The sequence below is a fragment of the Lampetra planeri genome, unplaced genomic scaffold, assembly GCF_965212315.1.
Source record: "Lampetra planeri unplaced genomic scaffold, kcLamPlan1.2.h2 scaffold_2115, whole genome shotgun sequence".
NCBI classification, from domain to species: Eukaryota; Metazoa; Chordata; class Hyperoartia; order Petromyzontiformes; family Petromyzontidae; genus Lampetra; species Lampetra planeri.
In genome coordinates, this window is record NW_027614878.1 from 1 (window position 1) to 19,702 (window position 19,702).

The 19,702-nt window shown below is 56.4% G+C and overlaps 1 protein-coding gene across 1 annotated transcript; it reads left to right on the forward strand.

The window, feature by feature from the left end:
* The first annotated feature begins 7,178 nt into the window (after positions 1-7,178).
* On the forward strand, positions 7,179-19,291 carry LOC144740402 (superoxide dismutase [Cu-Zn]-like). The gene is made up of 4 exons (XM_078623257.1): positions 7,179-7,402; positions 16,121-16,214; positions 16,666-16,735; positions 18,939-19,291. Exons 1-4 carry the CDS (start codon positions 7,331-7,333, stop codon positions 19,258-19,260), a joined length of 558 nt encoding a protein of 185 aa, XP_078479383.1. The 5' UTR covers positions 7,179-7,330; the 3' UTR covers positions 19,261-19,291.
* The last annotated feature ends 411 nt before the right edge of the window (positions 19,292-19,702 follow it).

The window sequence follows — 19,702 nt, forward strand, 5'->3', positions numbered from 1 at the left end:
AGGGGGGAGGGGAGGGAGGAGGGGAGGAGGGGAGGAGGGGGGGAGGGGGGGAGGCTGAGGATGAGGAAGTAAAGCTCCACCCCTCGTGTCGACCTTGCTGTGTGAGAGAACGGTCCGCGGAAGTGGATGTCACAGAGCCACCTGTTAGGTCCCTTCTTCTGAGAGCGGCACTCTGGTCCACCACCACCATCACCACCATCACCACCACCATCAGCACCACCACCACCATCAGCACCACCACCACCACCATCACCACCACCACCACCATCACCACCATCACCACCATCATCATCAGCACCATCATAACCACCATCACCACCACCATCACCACCACCACCACCACCATCAGCACCACCACCATCATCACCATCACCACCACCACCACCACCATCACCACCACCATCAGCACCATCACCACCACCACCATCACCACCACCACCACCATCAGCATCACCATCACCACCACCACCATCACCACCACCATCACCACCACCACCATCACCAGCATCACCACCATCACCACCACCATCATCACCACCACCAGCATCACCACCACCACCACCATCACCACCATCACCACCACCACCATCACCACCACCACCACCATCACCACCACCATCACCACCATCACCACCACCACCATCAGCACCACCATCACCACCACCATCACCACCACCACCATCACCAGCATCACCACCATCACCACCACCATCATCACCATCACCAGCATCACCACCACCACCATCACCACCATCACCACCACCACCAAGTGACGTCAGAGTGACAGCCAAGGGCGCAGAGGCGTAGAGGCGCAGCCCCGCAATTCCCTACGAGGAGTCACGTGATGGAGAATGAAACAATAAATATTTACATCGCTTCACACGGCCGCGTGTCAAATAATTACACTGCGCGTCTGTCTATGTGTCTGTCTGTGTGTGTGTGTCTGTGTGTGTCTGTGTGTGTGTCTGTGTGTGTGTCTGTGTGTGTGTCTGTGTGTGTGTCTGTGTCTGTGTGTGTCTGTGTGTGTGTCTGTGTGTGTGTCTGTGTGTGTCTGTGTGTGTCTGTGTGTGTGTCTGTGTGTGTGTCTGTCTGTGTCTGTCTGTGTGTGTCTGTGTGTGTCTGTGTGTGTGTCTGTGTGTGTCTGTCTGTGTGTGTCTGTGTGTCTGTCTGTCTGTCTGTGTGTGTCTGAGTGTCTGTCTGTCTGTGTGTCTGTGTGTGTCTGTCTGTGTGTGTCTGTGTGTGTGTCTGTGTGTGTCTGGCTGTGTGTGTGTCTGTGTGTGTGTGTCTGTGTGTGTGTCTGTGTGTGTGTGTCTGTCTGTCTGTGTGTGTCTGTGTGTCTGTGCGTCTGTCTGTGTGTGTCTGTGTGTGTCTGTCTGTGCATCTGTTTGTGTGTCTGTCTGTATGTCTGTCTGTGTGTCTGTGCGTCTGTCTGTCTGTGTCTGTCTGTGTGACTGTTTGTGTGTGGGTCTGTCTGTATCTGTCTGTGTCTGTGTGTCTGTCCTGGCAAGGATTATTCAACATCGCCTTGCCAGGCATGCTGAGGAGAGGCTTGCAGAGCCCCAATGCGGTTTCAGGAAAGGGTGGTCCTGCACAGACGCCATATTTTGTGTCCGTCTGCTACAGCAGAGGTGTAGGGAATTCCAACAAGACCTACATCTCTGCTTTATTGACCTGGTCAAGGTCTATGATACCATCAGTAGGCCTGGGCTCTGGGTTGTTCTTCGTGCTTTCGGAGTTCCTGACCCTCTGCTCACGCTCATTAAGGACCTTCACGATGGTGAGCGGGCCCGGGTAAAACTACGTGGCCGGGAGTCAGAGCCATTCCCTGTACACCTTGGGGTGCGACAGGGATGTCCTCTGGCTCCCACATTATTTAACATCTATTTTGACCGCGTAGTTCGTGAAGCCTTCAATAGCTGTACCGGAGGAATTTCCATTTGGTAAAGATATAATTGGAGGCTGATCGATGCCCGGGTGCGGTCAAGGGATGGCTCCCTATTGCTCAACCACGTTATGTATGCCGATGATCTGGTAATTGCTGCTGCTGAGACTGGAGCGTGCCACTAAGAGGTGGGGCCTTACCATCAGCCCCACCAAAACTAAGCACCTGCCTGGGTATTTGTACCATCGGACACTCCCCCACCCCCACAACTCCCAATCGATGATGGGGTAGTTGTGGAGGAAGTGGAGAGTTTCCCATACCTGGGCAGTGTGCTCATGACCGGCTCCGGCAGCAGAGGTCTCACTCCGAATGAGTCGAGCGGCAATATCTTTTCATCGGTTGCGTAACGCTGCTGTGTGGAAGCTACCTGGTCTGTCGCTCCGCACGAAGCTTCGGGTCTTCTCGGCCACGGTCATCCCCTCCCTTCTCTACGCTTGCGAAACGTGGACCCCCCTAATGGAGCATCTTCGCCGGTTAGAAACATTTAGGCTGGCCTGCCTACGATCCATCCTGGGTTTAACCAGGCTGGATTGTGTGAGGAGCTCACAAATTCTCGAAAGATCTGGGCAAAGTCCCATCGGTGAGCTCCTCCGGCAGGCAAGGCTGCATTGACTGGGTCATGTAGCCCGCATGCCCAGCCACCGCATGCCTAAATAGCTTTTGTTCGGCCGGATTGAGGGGGCTAAACAGGCGCTGCATGAGCTAGAGAAGAGATGGAGTGATGTGGTACAGGAGGATGTGGAGCTGAGTGGACTTGCCGATGACTGGTACCAGCGGTGTCAAGATCGGCCTCTGTGGAGGAGGCTCGTGAAGGACGCTACTGGGCAGTTGAAGGCAGTCGCCCTCCAACAACAACGGAGGGCGGAGGAGCGACGCTCACAACAAAGAGCGGAGCGCCGGGTGGCTAAAGCACAGCAAGTTAGCACAGGAGGGGGCACAGGTGGTGCATCAGCCAGTCATCTCAGTCAGTCGACCCGTGGCACCTGGGTCTGCCCCGTGACCTCCTGCCAGTGGGCATTCGACACTTCACGTGGCCTCAAGGTGCACATGGCCTGGCACAAGCGTCGTGGTGACGTCACAGCCACTTAGTTGTGAATGGCGGTTGTTATTGTGTCTGTGTGTGTGCATCTATGTGTCTGTCTGTGTGTCTGTCCGTGTGTTTGTCTCTGTGTGTGGCCGGTTAGCGCTACGCTGCGCTACGAACCCGGCCACCCGAGTTCGATTCCCAATCATGGCCACCAACACCACCTTTGAGCTGGTCCTGGGCCTCCCCTAGGTCGACTCAGACTCAAATGAGCACCTGGTGTCGCGGTGTAGTGATCGCCACTGGGGAGACAAAGGCGGCCGGGCGTGGTGTTGGCTGGCCACTGCACCCCCTCGTGTGCCGTGCCGGCCTGGATAGGTGCTACTCGCTAACAGCACTTGCCCCTACAGTCTGTTGAAGGCTATACGGGGGGTCTTTGTCTTTTTAATGTGTGGCCTTAATAGATACAATTTATATTCTTGGTTCTTTCGGTAAAGTCACGGAAATAGAAAACAAAAAATAAAAAATCTCAGCAAAAAAAAAACAAATTTCTGGAAATTGCCCTTCTTCATGGCTCATTCACACAGTCACCCCCCTACTCACCCACTCACTCACCAATCCCACGTACACACCCAATCATCTACTACTGGGTCGGTGAATTGGTGTGTGAGGGGGGTGGGTGAGTAGATGAGTAGGTGGGATTAGCGAGTGAGTTGGTCAGTCACCCACCGAGTCAACCACCCACTTACCCATCGACCTACTCACCCACTCACCCACACAGCCACCCATCTACTCACCCACTCACCCACACAGCCACCCATCTACTCACCCACTCACCCACCCATCCACTCACCCACCCATCCACTCACCCACCCATCCACTCACCCATCCATCCACTCACCCATTCACCCACTCACCCATCCATCCACTCACCCATTCACCCACTCACTCACCCATCCACTCACCCACCCATGCACTCACCCACCCATCCACTCACCCACCCATCCACTCACCCATCCATCCACTCACCCATTCACCCACTCACTCACCCATCCACTCACCCACTCACGCACCCACCCACTCACCCACCCACTCACCGATCTGCCCACCCAACCACCCACCCATCCACTCACCCACCCACTCACCCATCCACCCATCCACTCACCCGCCATGTAAATGACACCACACTACTCCTGCCGGGTGGAGTCTCGACTGATTATCCCCCGGCATGAACAACATCGACCCGGACCCTCGGCTCGGGCTACTGCTCTGGGCGCCTCTCAGCACCCCGTGGCAGTGCCGCCACCTCCTGGACTCACACCGCAGCTGCTGCTGTTGGTGGTGGTGGTGATCAAACTCGAGTGAGTGGGTGAATGGGTGGGTGAGTGGGTGGTTGGGTGGATGGTTGTGAGTGGGTGGTTGGGTGAGTGGGTGGTTGGGTGGTTGGGTGAGTGGGTGAATGGGTTGTTGGGTGGAATAGATGAGTGGGTGAATGGGAGGTTGGGTGGATGGGTGAGTAGATGAATGAGTGGTTGGGTGGATGGATGGGTGAGTGGGTGAGTGGGTGAATGAGTGGATGGGTGAGTGCATGAATGAGTGGCTGGGTGAATGGGTGAGTGGATGAATGGCTGGCTGGTTGAGTGGGTGAATGGGTTGTTGGGTGGATGGGTGAGTGGGTGAATGAGTGGTCGGGTGAATGAGTGGGTGAATGAGTGGTTGGGTGAATGGGTGAGTGGGTGAATGGGTTGTTGGGTGGATGGGTGAGTGGGTGGATGGATGAGTGGGTGAGTGGATGGGTGAGTGGGTGAGTGGATGGGTGAGTGGATGGGTGAGTGGATGGGTGAGTGGGTGAGTGGATGGGCGAGTGGGTAAATGCTCGGGCTGCTGCCCAGGCACTCTGGGCGCCTCTCAGCACCCCGTGGCAGTGACGCCATCTCCTAGACTCACACCGCAGCTGCTGCTGTTGGTGGTGGTGGTGATCAAACTCGAGTGAGTGGGTGAATGGGTGGGTGAGTGGGTGGTTGGGTGGGTGTGTGAGTGGGTGGTTGGGTGGATGGTTGGGTGAGTGGGTGGTTGGGTGGATGGTTGTGTGAGTGGGTGGTTGGGTGAGTGGGTGGTTGGGTGGTTGGGTGAGTGGGTGAATGGGTTGTTGGGTGGAATAGATGAGTGGGTGAATGGGAGGTTGGGTGGATGGGTGAGTAGATGAATGAGTGGTTGGGTGGATGGGTGAGTGGGTGAGTGGGTGAATGAGTGGATGGGTGAGTGCATGAATGAGTGGCTGGGTGAATGGGTGAGTGGATGAATGGCTGGCTGGTTGAGTGGGTGAATGGGTTGTTGGGTGGATGGGTGAGTGGGTGAATGAGTGGTCGGGTGAATGAGTGGGTGAATGAGTGGTTGGGTGAATGGGTGAGTGGTTGAATGGGTTGTTGGGTGGATGGGTGAGTGGGTGGATGGATGAGTGGGTGAGTGGATGGGTGAGTGGGTGAGTGGATGGGTGAGTGGATGGGTGAGTGGATGGGTGAGTGGGTGAGTGGATGGGCGAGTGGGTAAATGCTCGGGCTGCTGCCCAGGCACTCTGGGCGCCTCTCAGCACCCCGTGGCAGTGACGCCACCTCCTAGACTCACACCGCAGCTGCTGCTGTTGGTGGTGGTGGTGATCAAACTCGAGTGAGTGGGTGAATGGGTGGGTGAGTGGGTGGTTGGGTGGGTGTGTGAGTGGGTGGTTGGGTGGATGGTTGGGTGAGTGGGTGGTTGGGTGGATGTGGTTGGGTGAGTGGGTGAGTGGGTGGTTGGGTGGATGGGTGAGTGGGTTAGTGGGTGAACGGTTGGTTGGGTGGATGGGTGAATGTGGTTGGGTGAGTGGGTGAATGGGTTGTTGGGTGGATGGGTGAGTGCATGAATGGGTGGTTGGGTGAATGGGTTGTTGGGTGGGTAGTTGGGTGGATGGATGAGTGGGTGGGTGGATGGGCGAGTGGGTGAGTGGATGGGTGGGTGGGTGGATGGGTGAGTGGGTGGATGAGTGGTTGGGTGAATGGGTGAATGGGTTAGTGGGTGAATGGGTAGTTGGGTGGATGGATGAGTGGGTGGGTGGATGGGCGAGTGGGTGAGTGGATGGGTGAGTGGATGGGCGAGTGGGTGAATGAGTGGTCGGGTGAATGAGTGGGTGAATGGGTAGTTGGGTGGATGGATGAGTGGGTGGGTGGATGGGCGAGTGGGTGAGTGGATGGGTGGGTGGGTGGATGGGTGAGTGGGTGAATGCGTGGTCGGGTGAATGGGTGAGTGGGTGAATGGGTAGTTGGGTGGATGGATGAGTGGGTGGGTGGGTGGATGGGCGAGTGGGTGAGTGGATGGGTGGGTGGGTGGATGGGTGAGTGGGTGAATGAGTGGTCGGGTGAATGGGTGAGTGGGTGAGTGGGTGAATGGGTAGTTGGGTGGATGGATGAGTGGGTGGGTGGATGGGCGAGTGGGTGAGTGGGTGGATGGGTGAGTGGGTGGATGAGTGGGTGGGTGAATGGGTGAGTGGGTGGATGAGTGGTTGGGTGAATGGGTAGTTGGGTGGATGGATGAGTGGGTGGGTGGGTGGATGGGCGAGTGGGTGAGTGGATGGGTGGGTGAGTGGGTGAATGGATGGTTGGGTGAGTGGGAGAACCAACCCACGCACTCACCCACCCACTGACTCAACCACTCACCCACCAACCCATCCACTCACTCACCAACTTATTAACTCACCAATCCACCCCACACAGAATACGACTTCCCATTGGCTATCCAGGGTACCGCCTCTTCCCCCATTGGCTCAGCAATTCAAGATCCGGCTCACCCATTGGCTATTCCAGTGATCCTGCCCCACCCATTGGTTCAACACCCCAAGATCCGGCCCACCCATTGGCTACCCGGTAATCCTGCCCCACCCATTGGCTCAGCACCCCAAGATCCGCCCCACCCATTGGCTCAGCAATTCAAGATCCGGCTCACCCATTGGCTACCCCACTGATCCTGCCCCACCCATTCGCTGAGCACCCCTAAGATCCGGACCCACCCATTGGCTATCCCGGTTAACCCGCCCCACCCATTGGCTCAGCACCTCAAGATCCGCCCCACCCATTGGCTCAGCAATTCAAGATCCGCCGCACCCATTGGCTACCCCGGTGATCCAGGCCCCTCCCCTCCCCTCCCCTCCCGCCTATATAAAGGAACCGCGTAACGACCGCCATTGCTGTCTGCTGCGTCTCATCTGTCTTGCTGCGTCGTCTTCCTCTCTGCTGCTGCGTCTTCGCCTTCGAACGTAGCCGGAGAAGGAGGCGAGAGGGTTTAGAAGGAAGGAGGAGAGAGACAGGGAGGGAAGGATCTTGGTGGACAAGAAGATGACGAGCAGAGCGGTCTGTGTGCTGAAGGGCGACTCGCCCGTGACCGGCACGGTGCACTTCGAACAGGAGGTGATCACACCACACAGACACAGACACACGCACACAGACACGCACACAGACACACGCACACAGACACACGCACACAGACACACGCACACAGACACACGCACACAGACACACGCACACACAGACACACGCACACACAGACACACGCACACACAGACACACGCACACACAGACACACGCACACACAGACACACGCACACACAGACACACGCACACACAGACACACGCACACACAGACACACGCACACACAGACACACGCACACACAGACACACGCACACACAGACACACGCACACACAGACACACAGACACACAGACACACGCACACAGACACACAGACACACCACGCGCACACAGCACACACACCACGCGCACACAGCACACACACCACGCGCACACAGCACACACACCACGCGCACATAGCACACACACCACGCACAGACACACACAGACACACATAGACACACACAGACACACACACCCCCACACAGACGCACACCACACACACACCACACACACACCACACACACACCACACATACCTACACACCACACACACACACCCACACATACCCCCACACATACACCCATGCACCACACCTCACACCACTCACACCACACCACACACACCTCACACACCACACACACCTCACACACCACGCACACCACGCACACACCTCACACCACCACACGCACACCACACGCACACCACACGCACACCACACGCACACCACACACACACAATACACAACACCCACACACACCCTACACACACCACACACCCACACACACCACACACACAGACAAAGCTCCCCTGTGTAGCCTCTAGCAGGCTGTAGGGGCAAGTGCCGGCACTGTGGCACACGAGGGGGTGGGTGGCCAGCACCACGCCCGGCCGCCTTTGTCTCCCCAGTGGCGATGCCCCACTACACCAGGTAACTCATTTGAGTCTGAGTCGACCTAGGGGAGGCCCAGGACCGGTTCAGATAACCGTCACGTGGTGGTGTTGGTGGCCGTGAGCGGGAATCGAACCCGGGTCGCCGGGTTCAGGAGCACAGCAGAGCGTAGCGCTAACCACTACACCCACCGCTCCACACACACAGTGCGCTAACCACTACACCCACCGCTCCACACACAGATTATATTTGATTGCGTCATTGCTCACGATTAATCGTTAAGCAATAATGTATTGCCCGTCCATTCTGGCTGTTGTGTTGATAGGGGCGTTGGCTTGCAAGGAGGTCGTGGGTTCGATCCTGACCTTGACGATGCCTGCTGCTGCTGCTGTATATTTTGAGTCTGTCTCTCTCTCTCATCATCATCATCACGTTGGCTAGGAGATGTTAACTACCTCGCCTGGTGTGCAGGAGGTCGTGGGTTCAATCCGACCCTGACGATGCCTGCTGCTGTATATTTGGAGTTTGCGTGTCTCTCTCATCATCATTATCACGGTGGCTAGGAGATGTTAACTACCTCGCCTGGTGTGCAGGAGGTCGTGGGTTTGATCCTGACCCTGACGATGCCTGCTGCTGTATATTTAGAGTCTGTGTCTCTCTCTCCCATCATCATCACGGTGGCTAGGAGATGTTAACTACCTCGCCTGGTGTGCAGGAGGTCGTGGGTTCGATCCCGACCCTGACGCCTGCTGCTGTATATTTGGAGTTTGCGTGTCTCTCTCATCATCATTATCATCACGGTGGCTAGGAGATGTTAACTACCTCGCCTGGTGTGCAGGAGGTCGTGGGTTCGATCCCGACCCTGACGCCTGCTGCTGTATATTTGGAGTCTGCGTCTCTCTCTCTCATCATCATCACGGTGGCTAGGAGATGTTAACTACCTCGCCTGGTGTGCAGGAGGTCGTGGGTTCGATCCCGACCCTGACGCCTGCTGCTGTATATTTGGAGTCTGCGTCTCTCTCTCTCATCATCATCATCACGGTGGCTAGGAGATGTTAGCTACCTCGCCTGGTGTGCAGGAGGTCGTGGGTTCAATCCGACCCTGACGATGCCTGCTGCTGTATATTTGGAGTTTGCGTGTCTCTCTCATCATCATCATCATCACGGTGGCTAGGAGATGTTAACTACCTCGCCTGGTGTGCAGGAGGTCGTGGGTTCGATCCTGACCCTGACGATGCCTGCTGCTGCTGTATATTTGGAGTCTGCGTCTCTTCTCTCCCTGTGGTTGCGTGGATTTGTCTCCAAGTCCTCCGCCTTTCGCCCTCCACATTGATTATAATCAACGCCTTTAGGGAGTTATTTCACTGCTGATTATACATTTCCACGCCATGATGATGATGATAAGGCCCCTCCGTTTGAGCTTGCTATCATTTGTGATATCCAGGGTGTAGCTTCTGAAACGGAGCAACTTGCATGGCAGTTCAGTGAGGCCTTACTCTTAAAATAGAAACTAAATTACGTGAATTTAAATGCCGATGTTAGTGGTTTCATCGCCGCGTTTGGCTTTAATCGCATTCCCACAACGCCCTTCGTAAATCCACCACTTTTCTCGGGCACTAATCATCTTGACGTTCAATTAGTTTAATGGCTGGAATAAATGCGCCGCTATTTGAGGCTGGGTAAGATAATGTCGGTGTCAGGGTTGTTGTTGTTGTTGTGAAGGACGCTACAGGATAAGTGCCAGGCTAGGTGCACCTTGAGGCTGCCCTGGGTGGTTTGGAGGGCAGTCGCCCTCCCGCCAGCGGCAACAACGGAGGGCGGAGGAGCGACGCTCACAACAACGAGCGGAGCGCCGGGCGGATAAAACGCCGGGGGTACAGCTGGGTGGTGGTGCATCTGCCGGTCATTTGTCAGTCAACCCATGGCACCTGGGTTTGTCATGTGACGTGCACCTTGCCTGGCACAGCAGTCAACCCATGGCACCTGGGTTTGTCCCGTGACCTCGCCACCTGCACCTAGCCTGGCACTGCAGTCAACCCATGGCACTTGGGTCTGTCATGTGATCTGCACCTAGCCTGGCACAGCAGTCAACCCATGGCACCTGCTGGGTCTCATGTGATCTGCACCTAGCCTGGCACAGCAGTCAACCCCACGGCACCTGGGTCTGTCATGTGACCTGCACCTAGCCTGGCACAGCAGTCGACCCATGGCACCTGCTGGGTCTGTCCAGTAACCCCCTCCTTCTCCTGCACCTAGCCTGGCACAGCAGGCAACCCATGGCACCTGCTGGGTCTGTTGAGTGACCTCCTTCTCCTGCACCTAGCCTGGCACAGCAGTCAACCCATGGCACCTGCTGGGTCTGTCCCGTGACCTCCTCCTCCTGCACCTAGCCTGGCACAGCAGTCAACCCACGGCACCTGGGTCTGTCATGTGACCTCCCCACCTGCACCCAGCCTGGCACAGCAGTCAACCCATGGCACTTGGGTCTGTCATGTGACCTGTCATCAGCGAGCACTTCAACACTTCACGTGGTCTCAGGAGTGCACCTAGCCTGGCACCGCCGCCGTGGTGACGTCACCGCCGCTGTGATTTTGTAGCCTCCTAGTGCAAGGGGTTATTGGAGGGAATGGCAGCGATTCGATTCTGTCTCGATTCACCGCAGCGGGGGAAAAATCGATTCCCTATTTCGTAACCGATTTCACGTCCTTTTAAATAAGTATAACCCGTAAAAACAAAGTTTTTCACTATAAATCCTTTATATGCGTGGCGGCTAGAGTCCTCTCGTCCTCTGGCTTGAGATGGCTGCCACCTATGGGTCAGATGATTGTCTGGCAGCATTAAGCAATTGGTAATTAAATATTTAAAAAAATTTCTCTAAACAGTGTAAAATTTTGGAAAAAAATTTTCACGAAAATTAATTGTCACGCACAACGAGTCTGTGTGCAAAATGTCAGCTCGATTGGATCACGGGAAGTGGGTTAAAAAAACGACCGAAAGATTTGCACGGTCGTAAGCGCGCAAGCAAGTGAACTTAATATAAAGGATTTAAAAATTTATAAATTTTAGAATCATCATCCAACTGATGATGATAGCACTTGTCAACACGCTTTTTCTGGCATAAGGTATTCCAATGGTTTTAAGGTAATTTGGGGTGCTGATTCCAAGTCTGGCATCAGTTTTTGTCTATCACATCAGGTTTTTCGAGATATTAAATATTGCATTTTCAATAAAAACTGCAGAAGAAAAATCTTAAATGTGGATATGTACATAAAATGATATTATAAACACACTATCCTAAAAATGCACCACCACATTTTAACACTAAAGCAAGTCGCTGACTCGCAACAACTTGCGATCATAAGTGACGGAGTTAATTTCGGGTAAAATCAATGCAAATGGGGTATGCCGATAGCATAAAAACGAGATGTGATAGAGCAAATCTGAGATCAGATTTGGAATCGGCACCCTTGACATTAGTCTAAAACACCATTGGAACCTCAGTCTAAAACATCTGCAAAAGTCCAGGCCAGAAATTTTTTTTTTTGTTGACCAGTGATAGTAGGCTAAAGCCTTCTCAAAGCCTCCATCAGCCGTGGTCTATCCACTGCGGAATCCCTCTCCGCTAATGAGCGTCACGGCCAGTGTAATGAGGCGTGGGGCGCGGTCCGTGGTTTGACCGCTGCGTGGATGTTAACCAGATTTTCTGGTCCGTTCCCGGCTGTTGCCAGAGCCAAAGGATTATTGCGGTCATGACCTGTTTGTTTGTGTGTGTATACAACAACGGAGGGCGGAGGAGCGACGCTCGCAACAACGAGCGGAGCGCCGGGTGGCTAAAGCACAGCAAGTTGGCACAGTGGGGGGCACAGGTGGTGCATCAGCCAGTCATCTCGGTCATCTCGGTCAACTCAGTCATCTCGGTCATCTCGGTCATCTCGGTCATCTCGGTCATCTCGGTCATCTCGGTCAGTCGACCCGTGGCACCTGCTGGGTCTGCCCCGTGACCTCCTGCCAGCGGGCGTTCGACACTTCACGTGGCAGCCTCAAGGTGCACATGGCCTGGCACAAGCGTCGTGGTGACGTCACCGCCACTTAGTTGCGAATGGCGGTTGTTGTTGTTGTATGTGTGTGCGCTAGTGGTTAGCGCTACGCTGCGGGTTCGATTCCCGCTCACGGCCAACACCAACAGTGACGATTATCTGAACCGGTCCTGGGCCTCCCCTAGGTCGACTCAGCCTCAAATGAGTACCTGGTGCGGTGTGTAAACATCGCCACTGGGGAGACAAAGGCGGCCGGGCGTGGTGCTGGCCACCCACCCCCTCGTGTGCCGTGCCGGCCTTCATAGGTGCTCGCTAACAGCACTTGCCCCTACAGTCTGTTAAGGCTACACGGGGGATCTTTGTGTGTACATGTGTGCGTGCGTGCGGACAAAGACCCCCTTCTACCCGTATAGCCTTCACGGGCTGTTGGGGCAAGTGCTGCTAGTGCGCACACACAACAACAACAAGCGCCATTCGTCACTAAGCGGCGACTTCACCGCCGTGCTTTGTGCCAGGCTAGGTGCACGTCAAGGCCACGCGAAGTGTCGAACGCCGCTCCCCCTTTACCGCATTCGCTCGGTGGTGGTGGTGGTGTCGGTGGTGGTGGTGGTGTCGGTGGTGGTGGTGGTGTCGGTGGTGGTGGTGGTGTCGGTGGTGGTGGTCGTGTCGGTGGTGGTGGTCGTGTCGGTGGTGGTGGTCGTGTCGGTGGTGGTGGTCGTGTCGGTGGTGGTGGTCGTGTCGGTGGTGGTGGTCGTGTCGTCGGTGGTGTCGGTGTCGTCGGTGTCGTCGGTGTCGTCGGTGTCGTCGGTGTCGTCGGTGGTGTCGGTGTCGGTGTCGTCGGTGTCGTCGGTGTCGTCGGTGTCGTCGGTGTCGTCGGTGTCGTCGGTGTCGTCGGTGTCGTCGGTGTCGGTGGTGTCGGTGTCGGTGGTGTCGGTGGTGTCGGTGGTGTCGGTGGTGTCGGTGGTGTCGGTGGTGTCGGTGGTGTCGGTGGTGTCGGTGGTGTCGGTGGTGTCGGTGGTGTCGGTGGTGTCGGTGGTGTCGGTGGTGTCGGTGGTGTCGGTGGTGTCGGTGGTGTCGGTGGTGTCGGTGGTGTCTGTGTCGGTGGTGTCTGTGTCGGTGGTGTCTGTGTCGGTGGTGTCTGTGTCGGTGGTGTCTGTGGTGGCGATGGCCGCGTTGTTAAAACATTTAGGAAGCGAGACTTTGACCGTCACTGCTGGCTCGGTCGCCCGAAACGCTTTTGGGGGGTGGTGGTGGTGGTCAAAGTTCCCGTGTTGTGGTGGTGGCGGTGGTGGTGGTGGTGGTGGTGCGGCGGTGGTGGTGGTGGTGGTGTGGTGGGTAACCGCCGGGCACTTTCGCTGGTATCCCAGTTGAGCTTTGGAATTGTTGTTTTGTCGGAGGCGCTGAGGTCACGACGCGTTCCTGGGGGGGGTCAGCGGAGCCCCCGGGCGTTGCAAGTTTCAAAGTTTGTCGCTCGCTACACCGCCTCTCTCGCTCTCCTTTCCAAACCAGCTCAAGCCTCCAGTGAGCTGTGTGGTGTACCTCCCGTCTGATCTACAGATCTCTAACCCCCCCTCTCTTGTCTCTCGGTTGTTATTCTGTCTCTCACTGTTCAAATAAACCTACCGTTAAAATGATAGACTGATCATTTCTCCCTCACTGTAGCCTTAACAGACTGTAGGGGCAATCTAGAGATCTCTACCCCCCCCCTCTCTCTGTCTCTCTCCAAACCAGCTGAAGCCTCCAGTCAGCTGTGTGGTGTACCTCCCGTCTGATCTAGAGATCTCTACCCGCCTCTCTCTGTCTCTCCAAACCAGCTGAAACCTCAAGTGTGCAGTGTGGTGTACCTCCCGTCTGATCTAGAGATCTCTACCCCCTCTCTCTGTCTCTCTGTCGTTATTCTGTGTCTCACTGTTCAAATAAACCTACCGTTAAAATGATAGACTGATCATTTCTTTGTCAGTGTGGCAAACGTACAAAATCAGCAGCGGATCAAATACTTTTTTGCCCCTCGCTGTAGCCTTAACAGACTGTAGGGGCAATCTAGATATCTCTACCCCTCTCTCTGTCTCTCTCCAAACCAGCTCATGTCTCCAGTCAGCTGTGTGGTGTACCTCCCGTCTGATCTACAGATCTCTACCCGCCTCTCTCTGTCTCTCTCCAAACCAGGTCAAACCTCCAGTGGACCACGTGACTTTGTGTATCTGTTGTGATAACGTCTGTGGACCGTTATTGCGAGACTATCCCAACATGGGCTTTCTTTGCCTGTGATAATGTTGTAATTTGTGTGGGGGTGGGGGTGGGTGTGTGGGTGGTGGGGGTGTGGGTGATGGTGGTGTGGGGGGTGGGTGTGTGGTGTGTGTGTGTGGGTGGTGTGGGTGGTGGTGGTGGTGTGGGTGGTGGTGGTGGTGTGGGTGGTGGTGGTGGTGGTGGGTGGTGGTGGTGGTGGTGGTGGTGGTGGGTGGGTGGTGCTTTGGTGGTGGGTGGGTGGTGCTTTGGTGGTGTGGGTGGGTGGGTGGTGCTTTGGTGGTGTGGGTGGGTGGGTGGTGCTTTGGTGGTGTGTGGGTGGTGGTGGTGGTGTGGGTGGGTGGTGGTGCTTTGGTGGTGTGTGTGTGTGTGTGGATGGTGGGGGTGGGGTGTGGTGGTGGTGTCTCTCACTGTTCAAATAAACCTACCACTAAAATTACAGACTGATCATTTCTTTGTCGGTGTGGCAAACGTACTAAATCAGCAGGGGATCAAATACTTCTTTCCCTCGCTGTACACGGGGGATCTTTGTTAGCGGGTGTGAGCGTGTGTGAGCGCTGCTGCTGCTGTTGCTTTCCAGCTCTTTTCCCCGCCTCCCCGACATGTCCAAGTCTTCACGGCCGTGGTGACGCGAGGTGGGTGTGGGTGGTGGGGGGCAGAGGTTGCAACCGGGTACCCGAAACCCGTACCCTACCCGGTTACCCGTACCCAGCCGGGTACGGGTAACCGGGTACCCGTTTGCGACCCTGGTGCGGCCTGGTACGGGTAAGGAATCAAAACCCGTTTGCGACCTCTGGTTGGTGGGTGAGTGGGTGGGTGAGTGGGTGGGTGAGTGGGTGGGTGAGTGGGTGGGTGAGTGGGTGGGTGAGTGGGTGGGTGAGTGGGTGGGTGAGTGGGTGGGTGAGTGGGTGGGTGAGTGGGTGGGTGAGTGGGTGGGTGAGTGGGTGGGTGAGTGGGTGGGTGAGTGGGTGGGTGAGTGGGTGGGTGAGTGGGTGGGTGAGTGGGTGGGTGAGTGGGTGGGTGAGTGGGTGGGTGAGTGGGTGGGTGAGTGGGTGGGTGAGTGGGTGGGTGGGTGGGTGGGTGGGTGAGTGGGTGGGTGAGTGGGTGGGTGAGTGGGTGGGTGAGTGGGTGGGTGAGTGGGTGGGTGAGTGGGTGGGTGAGTGGGTGGGTGAGTGGGTGGGTGAGTGAGTGGGTGGGTGAGTGAGTGAGTAGCTGAATTATTGGGTGGGTGAGTGGGAGAGTTTGAGACCCTGGTGCGGCCGGGTACGGGTAGGCCGTGAGTCACAGGTGAGTCACCGTGATTGTCACTCATTTCCCAACGTCTTGTCTCTTCTCACAATTCAAGATCCTAGAATCAACCCACGCGCGCCTGCAACGTGGCTTCATCCCAGAGGTCGCAATCGGGTACCCGATACCCGGCCGGGTACGGGTAGGGTACGGGTACAGCCGGGTACGGGTACCCGTTTGCGACCCTGGTGCGGCCGGGTACGGGTACGGGTAAGGAATCAAAACCCGTTTGCGACCTCTGGTGTTTGTCTCTGCCAGGGCTGTGGACCCGTGGTGGTTAAGGGACACATCTCGGGCCTGAGCCCCGGCAAGCACGGACTGCACGTCCACGCCTACGGAGACAACACCAACGGTGAGACAGACCCCTGGGGGGGGGCGTGTTGGTGTGTGCGGTGTGTTGGTGTGTGCGAGCGTGTGAGTGTGGGTTTGTGCGGTGTGCGTGTGTGATTGTGTCTGCGCATACGTGATTGTGCGTGTGTCTGTGTGTCTGTGCGTCTGTGCGTGTCTCTGCATGTGTCTGTCTGTCTGTCTGCGTGTGTCTGCGTGTGTGTGTGTGCTAAATGTATTGATTATTGTGTGTGTGCGTGTGTCTGTGTGTCTGTGCGTGTCTCTGCATGTGTCTGTCTGCCTATCTGTGCGTGCGTCTGCGTGTGTGCTAAATGTATTGATTATTGTGTGTGTGTCTGTGTGTCTGTTTGTGTGTTTGTGTGTGTGTCTGTGTGTGTGTTTGTGTGTGTGTCTGTGTGTCTGTGTGTGTGTAATGTATTAATTGTGTGTGTGTCTGCGTGTGTGTGATGGCACAGGCTGCACCAGTGCCGGGCCCCACTTCAACCCCAACAACAAGACACACGGTGGTCCTGACGATGCCGAGAGGTGAGCCCCCACCCTCCCACCCCCCAGAGCCCCCAGCCCCCAGAGCCCCCAGCCCACGGTACGGGTACCTGATTGCGACCTCTGGGATGAAGCCACGTTGCAGGCGCGGGTGGGTTGATTCTAGGAACTTGAATTGTGAGAAGAGACAAGACGTTGGGAAATGAGTGACAAACGGCGACTCACCAGTGACTCACGGCCTACCCGTACCCGGCCGCACCAGGGTCGCAAACTCTCCCACTCACCCACCCAATAATTCAGCTACTCACCCACTCACTCACCCACTCACTCACCCACCCACTCACACACTCACCCACTCACCCACTCACGAACTCACCCACTCACTCACCCACTCACCCACTCACCCACTCATTCACCCACCCACGCACCCACTTACTCACCCACCAACCAGAGGTCGCAAACGGGTTTTGATTCCTTACCCGTACCAGGCCGCACCAGGGTCGCAAACGGGTACCCGTACCCGGCCGGGTACGGATAGCCAGGTATCGGGTAGGGTACGGGTATCGGGTACCCGGTTGCGACCTCTGCCCCCTACCGATGTGGTGACGTCTACGCGGGTGGTGGTGGTGGACGTGTGTGTGTGTGTGTCCTGGCAAGGATTATTCAACATCGCCTTGCTAGGCACGCTGAGGAGAGGCTTGCGGAGCCCCAATGCGGTTTCAGGAAAGGGCGGTCCTGCACAGATGCCATATTTTCTGTCCGTCTGCTACAGCAGAGGTGTAGGGAATTCCAAAAAGACCTACATCTCTGCTTTATTGACCTGGTCAAGGCCTATGATACCATCAGTAGGCCTGGGCTCTGGGTTGTTCTTCGTGCTTTCGGAGTCCCTGACCCTCTGCTCACGATCATTAAGGACCTTCATGATGGTGAGCGGGCCCGGGTAAAACTACGTGGCCGGGAGTCGGAGCCTTTCCCTGTACACCTTGGGGTGCGACAGGGATGTCCTCTGGCTCCCACATTATTTAACATCTATTTCGACTGCGTAGTTCGTGAAGCCTTCAATAGCTGTACCGGGGGAATTTCCATTTGGTACAGATATAATGGGAGGCTGATCGACGCCCGGGTGCGATCAAGGGATGGCTCCCTATTGGTCAACCACGTTATGTATGCCGATGATTTGGTAATAGCTGCTCATTCAGAGGAGGAGTTGGAGACGCTGCTGCTGAGACTGGAGCATGCCACTAAGAGGTGGGGCCTTACCATCAGCCCCACCAAAACTAAGCACCTGCCTGGGTATTTTGTACCATCGGACACTCCACCCCCACAACTCCCAATTGGTGATGGGGCAGTTGTGGAGAGAGTGGAGAGTTTCCCATACCTGGGCAGTGTGCTTATGACCGGCTCCAGTTTATCAGCAGAGGTCTCACTCCGAATCAGTCGAGCGGCAATATCTTTTCATCGGTTGCGTAACGCTGTGTGGCAGCTACCTGGTCTGTCGCTCCGCACGAAGCTTCAGGTCTTCTCGGCCACGGTCATTCCCTCCCTTCTCTACGCTTGCGAAACGTGGACCCCCCTAGTGGAGCATCTTCGCCGGTTGGAAACATTTAGGCTGGCCTGCCTACGATCCATCCTGGGTTTAACCAGGCTGGATTGTGTGAGGAGCTCACAAGTCCTTGAAAGATCTGGGCAAAGTCCCATCAGTGAGCTCCTCCGGCAGGCAAGGCTGCGTTGGCTGGGTCATGTAGCCCGCATGCCCAGCCACCGCATGCCTAAACAGCTTTTGTTCGGCCGGATCGAGGGGGCTAAACGGGCGCGGCACGGGCTAGAGAAGAGATGGAGTGATGTGGTACAGGAGGATGTGGAGCTGAGTGGACTTGCCGATGACTGGTACCAGCGGTGTCAAGATCGGCCTCAGTGGAGGAGGCTCGTGAAGGACGCTACTGGGCAGTTGGAGGCAGTCGCCCTCCAACAACAACGGAGGGCGGAGGAGCGACGCTCACAACAACGAGCGGAGCGCCGTGTGGCTAAAGCACAGCAAGTTGGCACAGTAGGGGGCACAGGTGGTGCATCAGCCGGTCATCTCGGTCAGTCGACCCGTGGCACCTGGGTCTGCCCCGTGACCTCATGCCAGCGGGCATTCGACACTTCACGTGGTAGCCTCAAGGTGCACTTGGCCTGGCACAAGCGTCGTGGTGACGTCACCACCACTTAGTGGGGAATGGCGGTTGTTGTTGTTGTTGTTCAGGCACGTGGGCGACTTGGGCAACGTCGTTGCGAACGAGGCCGGAGTGGCGGAGTTCACCATCAAGGACTCGCTCATCGCGCTGTGCGGCGAGCGCAGCGTCGTCGGACGCACGGTCGTGGTAAGGGCTCGCTCGCTCACTCACTCACTCGCCCGCCTGCTCGCTCACACTCTGGCTGGCTCACACGCTCGCTCGCTCACTCACTCACCAACCCACTCACTCGCCAACCCACTCACTCGCCAACCCACTCACTCATCCACTCTCCAACACACCCACTCACTCACTCACCCAGCCACTCACCCACTCAACAACCCACTCACCTAGGCACTCACTCACTCGCCAACCCCACTCACTCGCCAACCACTCACTCGCCAACCCACTCACTCGCCAACCCACTCACTCGCCAACCCACTCACTCGCCAACCCACTCACTCGCCAACCCACTCACTCGCCAACCCACTCACTCGCCAACCCACTCACTCGCCAACCCACTCACTCGCCAACCCACTCACTCGCCAACCCACTCACTCGCCAACCCACTCACTCGCCAACCCACTCACTCGCCAACCCACTCACTCGCCAACCCACTCACTCATCCACTCTCCAAACACACCCACTCACTCACTCACCCAGCCACTCACCCACTCACCAACCCACTCACCTAGGCACTCACTCACTCGCCAACCCACTCACTCGCCAACCCACTCACTCGCCAACCCACTCACTCGCCAACCCACTCACTCGCCAACCCACTCACTCGCCAACC

What these genes read in the sequence shown, in the direction of transcription:
- LOC144740402 (XM_078623257.1), top strand. Translation starts at nt 7,331, where the DNA reads ATGACGAGCAGAGCGGTCTGTGTGCTGAAGGGCGACTCGCCCGTGACC. An exon ending in CGGTGCACTTCGAACAGGAG is followed by an intron (nt 7,403 to 16,120) that starts GTGATCACACCA and finishes TGTCTCTGCCAG; the next exon opens with GGCTGTGGACCCGTGGTGGT. An exon ending in GGTCCTGACGATGCCGAGAG is followed by an intron (nt 16,736 to 18,938) that starts GTGAGCCCCCAC and finishes GTTGTTGTTCAG; the next exon opens with GCACGTGGGCGACTTGGGCA.